The sequence below is a fragment of the Nyctibius grandis genome, chromosome 4, assembly GCF_013368605.1.
Source record: "Nyctibius grandis isolate bNycGra1 chromosome 4, bNycGra1.pri, whole genome shotgun sequence".
NCBI lineage: Eukaryota > Metazoa > Chordata > Aves > Nyctibiiformes > Nyctibiidae > Nyctibius > Nyctibius grandis.
Window position 1 is genome coordinate 86,798,242 of NC_090661.1, and position 18,468 is coordinate 86,816,709.

The 18,468-nt window shown below is 37.0% G+C and overlaps 1 protein-coding gene across 6 annotated transcripts in view; it reads right to left on the minus strand.

The window, feature by feature from the left end:
- PLCE1 (phospholipase C epsilon 1) overlaps positions 1-18,468 on the minus strand; it is a 174,606-nt gene that overhangs the window by 144,217 nt on the left and 11,921 nt on the right. For 5 of the 6 annotated variants that reach the window (XM_068397336.1, XM_068397333.1, XM_068397332.1 and 2 more), the window contains exon 2: positions 2,428-4,027. In XM_068397336.1, coding sequence (XP_068253437.1) covers positions 2,428-3,615 — 1,188 coding nt within the window. In that variant the 5' untranslated portion in view covers positions 3,616-4,027. Of the gene's footprint in view, positions 1-2,427; positions 4,028-18,468 lie in introns of those variants that run through there. The other variant, XM_068397330.1, reaches the window with a different exon arrangement.

Consider the following 18,468-nt stretch of genomic DNA (forward strand, 5'->3'; position numbering starts at 1 on the left):
AGCTTCCTACAAATGCTCATAATTCATTAAATTATTTTAACCCAGTGCATATGTTCAACAGGTCCATATATTTGTCACATCCACTGAGTTAATTTCTATGTTTGTGTAAAAATAATCCATAATTCTCATAATATAAGCCATAAACACACAGAAATATTATTACAGAAATAATATTTGACATTAAAATAACAGACAAATAATGCTAAGAATGCTTGACGCATATTATACATAAAGATATGAAATACAGAGGTTGTTAAGAAGAAAAAGATTTGTAGTCACTATTTGGAAGAAGAAGGACTTACAAACATGCTGTTTCCTGACCATGAGAAAACATTCTGTGCGTTGTAATTATGCAGAGTGCTTTATTTTGCCTGTTAATCTTTTTTTCATTTGTAGACAGAAATTTTCCTGTTTAAATAATTATTCAGTGAGCATTTACTACATTTATTTCTGAGTTTCTTTATGTACTACAAAAAAATCTTAAAATTAAAGCCCTCACACCCCAAAATGCTATACATTCAGTACTATGCAGCAGTGGTGGAAAGTGGTGAAAAAGGCGCGCATGTTAAAAGCTAAGGAACTTAAGTAGAATTGGAAATGCCCAATGAAGAAACCTAAACACATCCTTCCCTTTTCATACCCATAAAAAACGAAAATTATGCTAGACCTCAGTTACAAAAACTTCTCCCTTTTCTCCCCAAAAAAAGCTTATAATGATAATACAAATGTACTGAGCAGCTATCATGTTTGTAAACACACGGCTCATATTCATCTCCTCATGGGAGCATCACCACGCACCAGGCAGGGGATGCGCTGTACCAGCAAGTTTGTTCTTCCGCTGACTAGGTAAAGTGAATATCACAATAATGAAGAGCACCACAAAGCTTTGCAACCTAGTACAAAAACCTGACATACATACGTTCAGACAACTCTTCAATTAACTATTTAACTATTTAAATGCAAAAATACTAGTTCCTGGAAGGCTATGAGGATATTACTGGAGGGCACAGTTGTCATGGAGCTCCTGAGCCACCAAGTCCAGTCTTCTGTTATCACTGACAAAATTTCATATAATCCATTTCACCAATTTTATCGTTGGACTCAATGATCTTACAGGTGTTTTCCAACCTAAATGATTCTATACAAATAAGCTTTCCTCCATTTCAGTCCTACTGAAAGCTGTTGCAGAGTCTGAGCACTAACTGCTAGAAATTTCTTCCAGTTTTCAATCTACATTTATTCGGGATAAGTTTATAAGCATAGCTTAGATCTGACCACACTTTCCTTTACCTTGGTCGTTTTCCCCTCCCTAGAGCTTATTCACACATTTTAACAGAAAAAAAAAAAAAAAATCACACCTCCTTTTTTTGGTAAGCTCAGTAAACCTCTCTTCTTACTCTTCTTGACAGAGTTTCTCTTGCTGTGATCATCCTGCTGGCCTGCCTTTCTCAGTAGTCACATTTCAGATGAATCCTTGAGAATCAATGGTCAAAATCTCTTTCATAGATTCCACAGACAACAATTTCATTTCTACCATCACAGAAAATGTTTTACAACTTAATTTATTAAGGATGTGCTATGTCATTTCTACAATAATAATTTATGCATTCATGATTTCATTCTAAATTTAGAATTTTTTGTGTTATCTAATTTAAGAGAATACAAATCAGGGCAATATCAGCACATTAACATACATTATTCAACTATCACATAATTTTTTAACATCATTTGCAAGTGCAGAAGCATTATAAATATCGATAACTTAGGGAAAATACTATGCTTTCCTTTTTAGAGCAAGGAAATTTTTCACTGTGATCTAATACTGCCACTTATCATTGTACACAGTTTATCCCATGGAATTATTATATCATTAATATAGCCATGAAATGTTTATATACAAATATATGCCATATATATTCAACTACGTATAGCCATAATATATATTAATAAATCTATTTTTACATATATATGTATAAATATAAACGCATATTATATACATTTTCTATTTAAAATATAAATATCTATAAAATGTGTATATATTTTTATATCTGTATATAGGTATATTACATTCTTATATAGAAATGATATATATCGAGATATAAATTAATACATACATCTGTGTATAAATATATACCTATATACATTTTATATGCATATACATACATATGTATGTATAAATTTTATACAGATATAAAATCATACATTTTACCCCATGTCTATTTTAAACCAAAATGAATTTTAAAGGATGAGAATACATTCTTCTAAAAAGCAGCATTCAACATGAGGTTCAACGTGGTTAAGTGAAATATCCTATTCAGTGTTACTAAGTGTTTACTAGTCGAAGGTATTTTTTTTAATGAAAAGGTCATCAGAGTTTCAAAACTTTTATGAAAAAAAAAAAGCGAAACAACACTATGAAAAGCTTACCTCATACCATAAAGACTTCTCAAGACAGGAATTAAATTCCCATTTTATTAAGGACTGAATTATAGTTAGCTGTTCTGTTGTAATCCTAGAAAGCTTCAAGCCACTGTTGTTTCTCCTTTGCTCAACATAATTCCAAGCAACGGTTCCTATGTGCCCTGAAGGTAAAGTCCTAACAATTGCTCTTGTTCCAGTATAAACTGATTTTTTAACCTCTTTATCATTTTTACAGAAGCGTCTTATTAATAAAGTAGAACGTTCCTTTTTGTTTCTAAAAAAATCATCTTCCAGCTCTTCTTCACAGTTATCATTACAGTCTTCAAAATGGCTCAGAAAGGACTTTGATGGCATTCTTCCAGCAAAGTTATTTCCACAGAAGTTGTGACCTGAGCACTCCACTTTAACCTTTCGTGGTGCTCTTTCCAGACATAAATACTTATCCCTTAAAGCATCTTCATACAAGTGCTGCCCATTTTCATTCTTACAATTATTTGTCAACTCCATTAATCTGCAAGTGCAGGCTGGGGAACCAGTGGTGTTACCATTGCCAACACTTACTGGCTGCAAGCAGTCATCCAAAATGAAGCCGTTGTGTAAACTGCACAAAGCCCTTGATATATTCCTTTCACTAGCACAATGAAAGTGAAAAAAGGCCACTTCATCAGTATCATTGCTGTCATTCTTATTTACTGCTGTCTGGCTTCTTAACGAAGGTCCATTCACTTTCAACTGAATTTCAGCAAGCATGGCTCTTTCCAGTGAAACAGGAATTCCAGTTTCCAGGCATGCCTCTCCCCGTGCTAAAGGATCACAAGATTTATACACCTGGCTGCAGGCGATATTGCTCTTGTAATTTTTCTGTACAATGCTACAGTTTATGTTAAGAAATTCCACTGAGTCAGGGATGGAGTTGTTCCTCTCCCAAAAGTTTTCATTACTATTGTCATTAGTCAGTTGTTCTTTCGCCAGAGAGAATATTTTGGGCACTGAGCCCTGAAGACTTTCTTCTTCAAGTCTGTGTAAGTATGAGAGAGCGCGTGTGGTTTGCCTTCCCGGACTGGCAGTATGTCTTTTTATAACACTGGTGTCCAAAGCATTTTCAGTATTTTCATCTCCAGCTGACTGAGCGGGTATCACTTTACCCTGTACCACAGAGACGAGAACAGACGCTGTCATTTCCTCAGAGGTCATCTTGACACAGTCTTTAGTTGCTGGATGTGTGTTGGGGATGGGGGTGGGCCGTTGTCTACCAATCCTCACACCATGATTTCAGTGTAATAAAAGATTCAGTGCCAAATAATCAGGGAACACATGGTAAAATATACATTGACTACTTGTTCTTTTTGAACCGGGTTTTAAAAAACAGTAAACTTTTTGACTGTTGGGCTACTAGGCTTTCCTAGCCTTGGATTACTGGCATGAAATAGAAACATTTTAAACCAGCTTCTTACTGTGACATAGCCATTGGGCTTGTCTCTTCCCACAATTAATTCTTCTATCATATGTAGCACACACACTGTTGCCTCAGGCTGTAGAAGATGACCAAACACATAATCCATGTCAAAGATGCATCTCCCCATAGAGCATCCAAAACATTGGTCTTCTGTAAAGAAAAGAAAAAAATATATATATTGAACAGAATCCATGGCACAAAATCCACCATCACAACTACAACAGAAAGAAATCTTTCTTATGTAAAGAGAAGGAACGCAAAACAACAGAAGTTAATTATACTGAGACCTAGAGAATTCCAAAATACACATTTAAATCTGTCTTAAAGTCTCACTTTACAATTTGGGGAAATCACAGTCACATTTTACATATTTAAATAGCTGTCTTCACTTCACTATGGAAAGCTACATGACTGCAGAAAACTAATTTTACTGAAGCTGTAACACCAAAATTGAACATAAAAGATATATACAACGAGAAAAAAGGAAATGTCTCTTCTATAATTTTTCTGGCTAATAGCCAGGATGAGTTAAAACATTTTGAAGAACAAAATTATTTTTAAACCTACACTGTCTTTTAAAACTAATTATTTTCCAGTTCAGAACTGAATTCTATCACAACTACAATTGTTTTGGTGTTATGTGGTTTTTGTTTTCATTAAACTTTATGTTGTCACCATGCAAGCATGAAGAAAACACAGTATTTTTGCCAGAAGTTTATGACTGAAGAAGTACAAAGGCAGAGCAGGGCAAAAGACTGAAATATTATCAATAATCTTTTGGACCCCTTTACTTATATGCCTTAAGCTAAAAAGTTAACCTGCCCTTCAACTTTGCCGTTAATTCTCAGCTTCTTTCCTGCAAATGGCATGGTAGAAGTAAATCTTGGAATCAGAAAATGAGAGGTTACAGATAGTTCAACAAAGGAAACACAAGAATAAAAGAGACAGACCCAGATAAATCATTGTGAATTAAAATTAAACAAATATACACTTATATTTCAGTTTATCATATTTAATGTTTGAAAACACTAAATGTATTATGAAAAGTGTGGAAAATGCAGGAAGTTATATTAAGGCCTAAGTTTACTAAAACAGTCTAAATTTAATAGAAACAAGCAAAAATATCTGACTTTGAAACTTCAGCAGCAAAACGTGTCACAAAACTGAGGCAAATCACTGACTAGGCACAACAACTAGAGAAAACTGAACTGATCAATCAAATGTTGACCCAGGCACTACCTACACAAGCAGAAGGGACCACCTTCTTCAATTCAGTTCATGCAGTTTAGCTAAGCATAATTAGTAAATCATCTGTAGTTGATAAAACAAGTAGGAATGATGGGGGGGATAAAATCAGGAAAGCTTAATAATGAAAGTAATTTGAAGTGTAAAATCTATTTTGATACTCTTCTCAGCAACTATGATTAACAATTTTATTTTAAATCATTTTACAGTGTCAGCTTTCATTTTTATTGATTACTAATCTTCGTCCAACAGCAGTTTGGCACAAATCAAAAGGTGAAAAACACTCTTTAGTTAATAGGATATTTGAGATGCAATTTTCTCACACAATTAAATGCAACAATGTACCTAAATGTATCAGTTTTCCTGCAGGCTCATCAAGAAGGAAAAACAAATTTAAGAGAAGTTACATTTCGCTACAAATCCACGGCTTAAAAGTTTGCTAGCCCAGGCATTCTTTCTTCAGACAGTAACTACAGTAAATGCATGAAAAACAAAACTGCAATTTAATATTTCAATCAATATTTCAATTTTACTGGTTTAACAACAGAAGAGAGATCGGGAGGGTCGTAAAGGAAAGTGACAGAGACAGAAGAAAGAGCCACAAGTTTGACATTCTCTATGCATTACAACATGCATGTGCACGCCAGAGCAGCCAGAGGAGAGTCAAGACGGGAAACTCAGATCCTGTACGAGAGAGAGATTTAGCTCCAGAAAGGAAAATAAAAGCTGCAGTTCATAGAAATTTACATAGAAGAAGAGAGCAGTAGTTGGATAGGGTGGCGGGGATAGGACTTAAACTGGGGTCATGTTACCAACCCAGTTCACAGAGCACCCTATAAAATACTGCGACAGCACAACTGTAGAGGAGATACAATGAGAAACCAACACCCAAGCAATTCTTTAAGTCTATATTCCCTGATAGTCCCTATATCATTAAAGTGTACCCTGAAATTCATTTTAGTTCACTTTCTTTAATCTTAACTATTTCACTTTAAAAAAAACACAAAACAACACACTTAAGCATACACACACACACACAAGAGGAAAGTACCTCAGCAATTATCTTATTCTACCATTTCCTATCCCTCTTCCCTGTCCTCCTTCCTCTTCAAATCCCCAGATAACAGTTTATGTAACTTTTTACCACTACACACTTGAAGAAAACTGCAAGCAATCCATCTAGAAATGTTCCCATCTGATTTCTTCTGGCAAACATTCTGTGTCTTCAAGTCTAAATCTACATATGATGATGCTGATCAGAGGAGAAAGATCTTGGAGGAACTAGAAGGAGAAGGAGCTGTTTTTTTCTTGTTCTTTTAAGCTTCTTTCTTGCTATATCAACCTTGTAAAAGGTATAACACACATACATGTATTAGTAATAGTCTTCAGTACTGATTTTTGAAGAATTTGTCTCATCTACCAAAACATCTCAGTCTACTGATTCATCTTTCCTGTTTGCATCAGAAAAATTCCAGGCAATCCAATGAAAATACAAGCCACCAAAATATATTCATAAATGTACTCCCTGTAATATTGCTAAGCCAGGAATAAAAATTAATGGAAAGAATATACTGCTTATTACACTGGTCGCCAAATGAAATTCTTACAAAACACCACCACCCCACAAGGCAAAAAAGACATCATTATGCAACTTTAACATCACACAATTAATCTGAGATCCCAAAACTGACCATGCATGTTACCTTGAATTTTTTTACATCGTTCTTTATGGAGAAACTTTTTTAAAAAAATCATATCACTTATTTGCTACTGTAAACAGAAAGCTGCTAAAATCTGAGGTCCATTTATATCCAAGACTCTGTCCACAAAGCTCATTTTGAAGCCAGGACTGCTCTTCCACAGTCCTCCTTCTTCCAGCATCATTCTCCCACCTCTCTCTTACGCCAAAGTGTCTCCACATGTCCTCCCCAAACTGCTTCTCTCAGATACTTTTCTTTTCTCTAGAAACTTTATCTCAAATCTTCCCCATCAGTGGTTTTGTTGGTCACCTCTCTCCTCAACTCCAGAGGATACACGCCTGCCCATTTCTCTCTACCAGAATCACTCTTCTCTATCTACGCGTGCCTATGTTTGAAATCCATCTCATCAAGAATAATGTCTGCTTAAGAAGCTCCCTGTCTATGTCCAGCTGTTCCCATCCTATCATGACCATTGCAGCGTGACAGGGATCTGATCCATCTGAAAAATTTTTTGCTCAAGTTACTTCACAGCTAGATCATTTTCCCAATCCAGTTCATATATGGCTGTACCAACACGTGTGCTACAACAGCACAAGGTAGAAAATGATGAGCATGGGGAAGGGAGGAAAATGCTGCTTAAATTGGTTTACACATTCCTGCAATCTGCAAATGTAATTTGGTGTTTCAGCTCTGTCAATCTAGGAGGTAGCTGCCACCAAAGCTGGCAGACTCGCTCTTCCCCTCACTCTTGATCTTTGGTCCCCATTTCCCCAATCTCATGCATTCAGAGATCATGAGTCCACAGAGTTTAAGTTGATTCAGCCAACTGATAGGAAATTCTTCTTTTCATCCAAATGAACTGAGTCACCTGGTGGCCACATGATCACTATACTCCACGAAAAGGAAATATTAGGAATACCTGGTAGGGAGAACACATCTCAGTAGTAGCTTCAGGTTTAGATCATGTTTGCTAGTACGTCTATATGCACCCTGAACATAACACACTAAGAAAAAAAAAAGTTATCTAGTGTAGATGTATGCTAAAATCTCATGAAATAGCAAGTAAAAACCATGATGGTAGAGCCTCTGATCTATCGACAACTGCAAAAATATCTGAAGCTGAGGCTCTGCTGAACAGACGACAAGGGTTTCATGCGTCCCCCATTACACTCTTCTTAGTCTCTGCTTTCCACTGTAATCAACAGATTTCAACTCACTGTGCCCAGCAAATTCCTTAAACTGCTGGAATTCATTAGACGTGTTATGAAGTACGTTAACAGTGTTATAAATGTTATCAAGTGTAAAACTCACAAGCTCAAACAATAAACCAGTATTTTGTAACTTACTGTAAAATTGCAGAATTATCACTCCCTGTGGCTTCCTTCGCCTACCTGCATATGTGTGGCCAAAGCCTAGATCCTCACATAAAATCCTTGTACAAACATACACATGCATTTGCACATAAAAACAATGCTGAAATTATTCAAAATCATATTCTTCCTGTTGCACATTCAACTCAAAACACACCGATTGACAGTTAAATCTGAATATAAAAGCATGTGAAGTAGACAGCTAAGCCTGGGCTGTATTCAACACATGCTGACATTTTCTAAAGCCACTAGATTAGCTGATGAAATCCATTAATAACTACACTGGTTCATTTTACAAGGCTTAAGTTATGTCAGAAATGTAATGTGCTCCTTCTATCAGTAAAGTAAAAATGTAAGAAACTAGATCCAGCGCTAGTGAATCATCCTGGATACAGAGGTCAGCCAACAAAGACAAACGAATAATGAAAATAAACAATCTGGCAAGCTTTCAGCACACACATTCACAAAATGTATTAAGTCTGAAAACATGTGACACAAAACTAATTTGTCTACTTTTTTTTTTCTACACTGCTGCATACACTTTAAGACTTAAAGTGCAAGCTGGTTCTAGTTAGTATTAATAATAATTAATAATAATACTTAGTAATTTCTTATTCCCCAGCCATCTGGAATTAAAGTCTACAACAGCCTAGGTAAAACATTCAACATAATCAAAGACTATAAAACTGTATTCATTTACTATCCGTTTAACCTATAAGTCATTACTCAAGCCACTTTCCTTTTGAACTCAGCAGGAACTCTGCTTCAGAGAAAGAAGCACAGTACATTACACTACTATCTACTCTAAGAAAAGGCATATGAAAGGATCAGAACCATCACGCAACAAGGTAAGTTAGAAAGCCTTTCAACTCTAGGCTGTCACGGAAAAGATGACTAGATAAATGTTTGAGGATGCTGGTTGGACTGTGGGAAGAAGCAGCAACTGTATGAGGGGCAAGCAGGGGATGGGTCTCATGGTAAAGATGGGGATTATTTAGAGAAGTTGCATGCTGCCGTAGATGCCAAATACAATTCAGTATGTAGGATGCTGTGGGAGCTTCATGGGGAACTCGGTAAATGCCCAGTAGGGGCCAAGATTATGGGTGCAAAGAATGAGGGGGACTTACAAACAGATATGTGACATTACAAAACACACACTGGTGGTTTCCATGGCCAGACTTACGGACAGAAGGTAATTCAAGACAGCTAAAGGGCAAATGGAGGCAGCTTGACAATTCTCCCTTCTTCCCTGGCTACGCTGCGACATCGATAGCTATTTCTCCAACTTCCATCCTACATGCTACATATACATGTTGACTATCTATGCTAAACAAAAGATGTTTCAGCAGACAAAAAAAAAAAAAATCAACCAAATAATTAGATTAATTAATTCAAATTAATAAATATTTACACAGGACCTAAGGCATAAGCAATCAATGAGTAAGAGATTCTTGGGAAACAGTAAACTACAGAAATAATTTGGCATGGTAAGGGGACACAAAACTATTGACCATCTCACTCACGTCACCCCAACAACTGTGTTTAAACAACATAATCCCAGTTCAAGCTCTTAAGGAAACAACTGATTCATGAGGAAAGTTGTTTGTATACAACTATCCATTTACAATATAAAAGAAAAAATTAGCTTTTTTTTTAGTAAACAAGTTACAGTTTGTTCCAGACCAATTCCTTGAAAAGAATAAGAAAGCTACATTTATTAACTCCTCTTTAATTCACCCTGTATCATACACACAATTATTTTTTCATTATGGTGCCTTATCTCAGAAACAAGCAGAAGATACCAGTACAAGAACAGGGCACCAATATGTCGTCATCAGTTTTCTAAACCCTTCTTCTGCCCAGGGAACCATGGACAAACAGTAAGCAGGAAATAGCCTGACTCTTAAGAATCACTCAAGTTGTGCACAAACCCTATTTGAACAGTTGGGAGCAAGTTATAACAACATTTTATTTGGCACAGAGCATCATGCGGAACCTCAGATTTGCCACCAGTGTCCGTGTTTCAACAACAGAAAAATCTCAAAGAACTACAGTATTTATATATCCTGCCAAGTTAGATTCTTTTTTTCTAATTTCTAGAATACCTATCTAAACATGATCAAGTATTAGATGTGTCAAACTATGCAAACGTCTGCCAGATGGTGAACCCTTTCAATTACCTGATCATTCATCACTACATCACACAGAATCTGAAGCTACTGCCAGATACCAGATCCACTCTTCATCTCCTTACAGAAATTCTTTTTCTGTATGAGGAGACGCACTAAGAGAACATAAGACTGAATTTATCTTACTCTCAGGGTCAGTTCTTGATTTCTTTCTAGATCTAATCTGCAATAAGCAGTTTAAATAAACTTTCTGTTCAGTGGTTAGTTGAAATTCATCCTAAGTGACCTTCTCTGAAAGCTGTAATTTCATCATCGACACTCAGACGAACAAGTCCTTCTGAGATGCACGACAACGCTAATTCTTAAAGGCAGGATTATCCTGCAAGTACTTCTGGAATCATTTCCTTAACTTTTTGAAGAACTGCAAGAACAGTTTCAAACGGGTGAAAAAGATTTTGGAGCACTGAGTCTCACACTCATAGGAAAAGGGAGTGCAGCAGAACTTAGAAATCTTCAAAGCGCAGAATTCAACAAACTTGACACTGGTAAGTAGAATCTCTTGGAAAGATTAGATAAACTATCAAGGAACTCAAAATAACTGACAATAAAAGATATATAAAAGATGAGTACAAATAATACTTATGCAGAAGAAAAATGGGAAATATATTAAGAAGTAAATATTAAAAAAAAAAAGCAGGTAAAAGACAAATGGGACCTGTGCATCAGGATTTATTTTAAGATCTGAGAATTCAAACAGGAATCATACAAATGATGCAAAAAAGGACAAGATTAAAAATGAGGTTTGAGGTTTAAGCCAACCTACTGGCAGGCTCCAGCCAAAGTAGCTGATGCCTCATTCCCTGTCACATTCAGTGAGGCATTTTCACCATCTCCTGAACAGGAACTCCTGCAGGGAGGGGAATCAACAGATCCAGGGAAAACTCACCCAGGAAAAACGAAAGACTAGTCTCCAGGCAGGATTATCTGATGCCATTCACAACATGACCATAGAAGTTGACAGAGGCTGCACAAATACAAAGCAGGGTGGAGAACAGAGGGAGAATCCAAGATCAGAGTGGAAATATATCTTCAGCACCCCACATTCAGATAGCTTTAACGACTCATCAAAATACATCCTAAGTATTAATCTGTAGGAACATGTAGGTATAAAAATCAGAGAGGTTAAAGCAACACAAGTTACAACTAATAAGTAAGATAAAACACAACAAAGCAAAGACCATACGGAAAGTTCCATTACTTAAATGTAGCTGAAATGTTCGATCATTTTTCAGAATTCAGATGTTATCCTCTCCTTCACTGGAACTACTAGCATAATTTATTATTTAGTTTTAACACAGCTAGAAAATCATCTTGCTCTGAAGGAGATTTGAAAACTCCACTACCAAAAACACATATGTACCACTGTGATCTTGAAAACAAGGAGCATCAACTCAATTCTCCAGAGTTATATTCTTCAGTGTTAATACCTATAGTCACTAAATAAAACCATTCTTTCTCTGCCCCTTATCAGATAATCATCAAATTAGAGCTAAATCTGCTTAAAGTTAATACAAAGAATTACACATCTTAACCATGCTCTGTCAGTTTTTAATCATCAAAATTTCTCTAGTGCAAACGCTGCACAGATTTAAGAGTACCTAATTATCTAAACAAAGAGAATATGTTCTCAAAAGGAAGAGTGTAATTCTAACTTTCTTACAAGGTTGCATTTTCACCACAGGAAAATTCAGATGAAAACATAACAGGGAAGATGCATCATAAGCCAGGCAAAACTTTAAAAATTAAAATATAAGGGATTCCTGTTAGGAGAAATTAAACAAAGACTGTAAACACCTTCAACAAACAAAACCACCAAATGCCATTCAGTAAAGCAAAATTAACAAAGTAACCTTCTTGATCAACAGTGAGAATTATTGTGATAAAAAAGTCTTGTAAAAATGAAGGATAAAAAAGGCAGAAAGGAATCCTAGATGACAGAGCTGACTTTAACAGTTTAAGCAGTATCAGCTGAGCAGGACCACTTTCCTACAGTTTCACAAACACATTTTCATTTAGTCAACTTGCAAGACTTGTTCAGAAAAGCTTTGGTCAACCCCCCTACACCATCCTCAATATCTTATGTTCACTATATCCATCAGGTTTAAAGATCACTGCATTCAAAATATATATTTTTTCCATCAATATAGTCTACTTAAAATTTTTCACCTTGAAGTCAAACGTGAGACCAAGCGACTGAAGAGCAGCTGAAACCTGTCTCAGACATGCAGAAATAAAAAAACAAGATGCAAGGAACACGGTTTAACTGGGCAGCAAGTTTATTAACCTTTTCACATGGCAACAACTGGCAATAACTTGCACTATGCAGATGGTGATTTGTCCTTCATCAGTTCCACATGGTGAAGGTCTGCCATCAGTTCTCCACAGATGATCCCTACACCAATTAGAGTGTTCTCATTGCCCTCCTTCTTTGCATGATTACCAGCCTAAGGAAAGGGGGGTGTCTTTTTCCATGTGAAAACACCAGAAACCCCAATACTCCTTTCCAGCTTCTGTACAAACTACCTTTTTCTAATTTCATTGTAACTTCAGTTTAGCTCTGAATTGAATTGCTGTGAAGGAACATATGCACTGGACACAACACAAAAAGACAAGGGCAAGTAACAGGTTTATCTCTTTCAACTCCAAGCAAGTGTTCGGCTAGTTAGCTCAGTATTTAAGACAAGGATTAACTGAGCCTAATAATACATCACTCTTGCCACAAGATCAGAACTGCCCCACTCAGGCCCACCAAGGATCTTGTACAGATCTGCAGTAAACAGCAAGAAGCATATTCACAGCACTGCCCATATGTTCTGCCTGTATTTGAGTACCAACAATCAACCATTCAGATCCTTTGAAACACCTACAGCTTCAAACTGGGAAATAATTTAGCCATCATCCCATTTCAAGGCCTTGTCCACCTTTGAAGATTTTGTGGTTCCCCTGGACTCAATGCCATCGTTTATATCTTCATTTTATACTTTAACAAGTTCTTAAGTTCTACACACATCTACATCCATGTCATTTCTCCTTAGTCAATTTACACCGTTTCTCCCCAGCCAATTCCTCCACACTTACTCCACAGTAAGTTCCTTCACTAAGGCCACCCAGTGTTAAATATACTGGAAAATAACAGGAGGATCTTTGACTGATCAGGACTCTAAGTAAAGTCTCGCAAATGGAAGCAAAGAGGCAGAAGTGGAGGGGTTTTGTGCACAATGAATCTCAATTACACATTATTTTTAAAATACTGCAAATGGTGTTTCTGTTACAAATATGAATGAAAATCACTGTTGTCATCAAAATACAAATAATAAATATGGGAAAAATTATTGAATGTATTTCCTGTCATTTGCCAATCACTTCTGTGGCCTCAAAATATTAATACAACATGGAATGCATACATACAAACATTACTATTCTGAGAATTTGGTTATCACATTCAAAATCTGCCACTTTGAAACATGAACTGTCTACAACTCTAAAAAGTCAACAGTAACCTGGGACTACATACCAATGTCATTTGCAAACATGGTATACTCCCTCCATTCTACTTTCTACCAAACTACCAAACTTCAAAGAATCATTATCACAAACAAATTCAGAACGTGAACAGGAAAAATTACATTATTTGAAAGCCAGACGAGTTCCTGAATGCAAAGGAAAGGAAGCAGGAAACTGATTGCAGGCTGACTTGCAAAAAAACCATCCAACCACAGATTCACAATGGTACATCAGTGACAGAATTGGGTGTTTCATGATCTGATCCCATTCTCTTCCTACTACACCCTTGAAAGATGCTTTCAGAGATGTTAACTTGACCAAAGTATACTGTTTTTGTCTAAGCCAGTTGCTTCAAGCTTTTAGAAGTTAATGCCTCAGTCAGCCAGCCACCAGCCCAGCCCTACAGCAGGTTGACCCACTCAGACTAGCGGACAGGGTTCAGACATCACAGCATGCCAACCACACTCCACGCCCTGCCTGGAGCACCATCTATGCCTCCCAGCAAGGTTTCTCTCCCTGCACTAGGATCCAAGCTTCAGCAGTGATAGAAACCAGAACATCAGTTTCTACAGAAGTAGGTTTATTTACCTGGACACTGCAGTAACAAGTACTAATTCGGAGGATCTACAAGCCTTAGGTCAGTGGCTTGTAACTGAGTGACTGTTCAGCCTTGAGGTAAAGAACCATTTCCCAAATACCCTAACACCATTACCTCTCATCCTCCCTTTTCCTAAAGTAATACCAGAGATGTTTGCATCACAAGGCCCTGCACCTGCCCCTCCAGCAGGAATCTCCAGCCCTGGCAATCCCCTTTCTTATCTAGTTCCAGTTAACAAAGCGCCACCGGTAGGTAGCCTTCCCATCCGAGCTCACCTAGCATTTCTGCCCAATGTGGAACCATGCCTTTAAGGGACTTAAAGTGACACATGGACATATATTTCAACAAAATGCAATTGCACCTTGCCATAAAAAACTGTCACCTTGCCAAAGTTTTAAAATTACTCTGAACCAGGTCACCCAATGAGCAACAAGAACACCTCAGGTTCCTCATCTTGTTTGTTCTTCCTCATGGCATTTTTCTTGCATGAGCACCCAACTATTCTCTTATTTCCCTCTCTTTCACTGACCTGCGTTAGCTGTAATTCTAGCCACAGTGGTGAGAACAGAACAAACCTGTAATAAAAATGTCTGATGGTATGTTAAAGGCGCATACATCACTACAGTTTATCTTCTGTAAACCCAAGCTAACACTTTTATTCACATTATGCTAAGCCACAGTAGTCCTATTAAAACCATTACTTGAGTAATAACTTTCATATTATTGCTCAGCTGTCATAACTGCAACAAGAGTAAGTCTGAAAGCCCAGTATATGTTTCAAATAAAAATGAAAAGCTAATCTGTATGTGAACAAGAGTTCAGTCATTGGTCAATCTATGCATTTACACTTTAGTTCTAGAAAAGCAAAGAAAAATATTTCAAATGCTGGAGACTAACATTACTAAATTACTGCATCACTCTTGCACTTTCTCAAAATACATTTTCTTTGAATACTGTTCTTGACCTATTCATACCATTCATTCAGGAATCATAATATTTATTCTCTTATTATTTTTACTTTCTCTTTTGAACATCTGCTATTTCATCTGCATATTATTATCATGCCTAATAGAGAATGCAAGAGAAAAAAACAGGGTGCTTTGCTTAGAGGGTAACTAATTATCTGCTTGAGAAAGATGTTATTTTCAGAAGACTACTGATCAAGCATCCCTGAAAATACATGAAACAGTTTCTATACTACTACTGCTGTTCTAGCATTTCTAGATACTAAGCACTGTAACACTGAAAACAGCACTACTCAAATACAGCAAACAATATTTGCTCAGCAAATCAACACTATGTTCACTTTTTTGCCTACGATGGCTTTACTAACCACATCATTCCCTGGGAGACATCTGACTCATTCAAGCCATGAAGTAATCTCTACAATGTTGGCTCTTGCCAGAATTAAATGTGCAAGCAGCAAGTCACCACACAACTGCAAATTATTTTTTCACGATGTTTCAAGATACTTACTCTGTTAACATAAGAGATCATTACCAACATAATCAATTTTAAGTGATAATTTTAAATTAAATGTTTTAATATTTCAAAACTCTTGTAGGCACCATTGTAATTCACCTTATAAATACTAGTAATTCAATCTTATTCAATAAATAAATAGGATGGAAATACACTCAGGGTCAAAATTAGGAGGTTTCTTTTATAATATACCATCATGTCTTCTAAGATAAATGGAACCAGACACAGAGAAAACTGTATGTTGACAGCAGCTTCCATGTTCCTTAAGCTCCACTTTCATTTCTTTAACAACTTAACTTATCTGAAGGAGAAACATGCCTGAAGATCAACGTAGCATGTCTCTATATATGATTATGACACATTTAGGTGGTCCTTTATTTGAGGATCTTTGAAATTATTGCAATGAATGTCTATATCCTTGCTGAGCAAATGCAGATTTATTTGCTTTTCTTGGTTATCTTTCAGAGCCTCTATGAAAGTAGTCCATTAAACACTCCTGACTACTTGTGAGATTCCTGTTTAGAACTTGTCTCTTATAATTAAGCATCTGGACTTCACTCTTTCTTTTGGAATAAAACCTTCAGCAAGTGTTCAACTTAAGTGCAGTCATCATAAAACAACTCACTCTTGGATAGTACAGTCAAGCTCCTTGCTTCAAGAATAGTAAGAATTTGGAATTCTAAACATGAAAATCTGCTCCCTTGATAAGATGGGACTTTATCCCAGATTTTTAGTCTACTTCAGTCTTCACAATATAGTTAACTAGGGCAAGAATGTGTGGCAAAAGCTAATTCTATACTTACCTAATGCAAACAATCACTTGTTCAAAGTTCGTTACATTTCTTAAAAGTTCTTATACTTCCAGCTGAATAGGCAGAATGCAATTTTAACACAGTGAAGTTGTTGGTAAAATTAATGGACAAGTATTTCAGAAGATATTTAATGTCCATGTAGAGTATTCAGTAGCTAAAGGTACACTGAAAAACAACAAAACACAATAACCAAGCATTAGTTACTTCTAGAAGTAATGAATTCTGAATAACTGTGATGTCTGAGCAGATGCCAGTTCCAACTGAAGCTTTTCTTATGGTTGGGGTATTACTAAGGACTTTCTCCTATATGGACCCTCTGCTAATGTGTGAACTCTCAGAGCAACTTCTCCACAGCCACAACGATTTACAGAACTTCTCTTCTGTACCTGAGTAACATTTGTATGAAATTTGTTGTCTTTAGCATCTTCGAGATCTGCACTTTTGTAATAAACCTGATTGCTACAGGCCAAGTTAAAAGTTGGAAGAAAAGACATATAGACACACAGTGTGACTTTGCAAAGTCAATTCCATAAGAAACCAGGCTAAAAAATGCAGTCATAATCTGGAAAAGGACACTTCCTTCTCTGGAACACCCTTTTTTATTTTGACATAAGCGGCAGTATGTGCCAGAGACTCTGCTAGTATCCAAACAACACTGCTTCATTAAAACCTGAAAATGCTACCAGGAGATCTTGTCAGGTTTTTTTTACTCTAAACTAGATAAACGTACGTTCCAATAGTCATATGCCTCAGTAATAACATATCATGTAAAAATGAGCGTTACATATATAGGCTACACTTTCTCAGTCAAGCAGAAAGATTAGTTTGCATCCATTTGATTGTGCATCCCTGCTTCTACCACATTATTTAATATGCTTACATTTAGCTCAGAAAGGTCCTACAAGGGAGGAGGCATATACATATGCCTGACGTATACCGTAAGATTGAGCAGAGGAGAAGAGAAAGCACCAGAGAGGAAACAGTCAGTGTCACAGTTAAACAAGCCGAAGAACCCAACCACAAAAGGACTGTAAAAGATAACGAACGGGCGAACACATGCTGAAACGCTCAAGGTTATTTCTGTTGTAACAGTTAAAGAAGATGAAACTACTCCGTTTTCTGTAACGTACTTGGGCATGATAACGATAAACCAATGCTGCAACTAGCACAACGATACACCATGTTAACCCAGCATGGGATCATCGCAGATGTCTCTCAGAGGGAGGATCAGGGCCCTGAGGACACCAAGTCCTTAAACGCCATAACAGGCCCCACCTGTGACCCCCACCAATGGGCCCAGGAGCCATTTCAGCTCAGGCTTGTGCCCCTAGTCCTGGGCTGAGCTAAATCCTCAGCAGCTCTGGGCCCAGGCCCTGTCCTCCACTGTTCCTGACCTTTCGACCAGACTCCTCAGATTGGCATCGGACCTGACTCATCCGCTGGTGCTGGTCTTGATGTGAGTGGGCTGCAGCAGAGCCTCAGCCCCCGGCTCGTTCTCCCGCTGCCCCCTCCTGCAGCTCCTCAACAAGGGATATTGTTGGCCTCACCGCCAGCCACAACCACATTCTCACCGCAAATGATAAAAAGTTGAGGAAATTTAATGATCAAGTAACACCTGAACAGCACAATGAATATAGACTTTTGCATGTCGCCAGCAAGGCCAAGAGCAGGGATGAGGTGATTATTCTGTA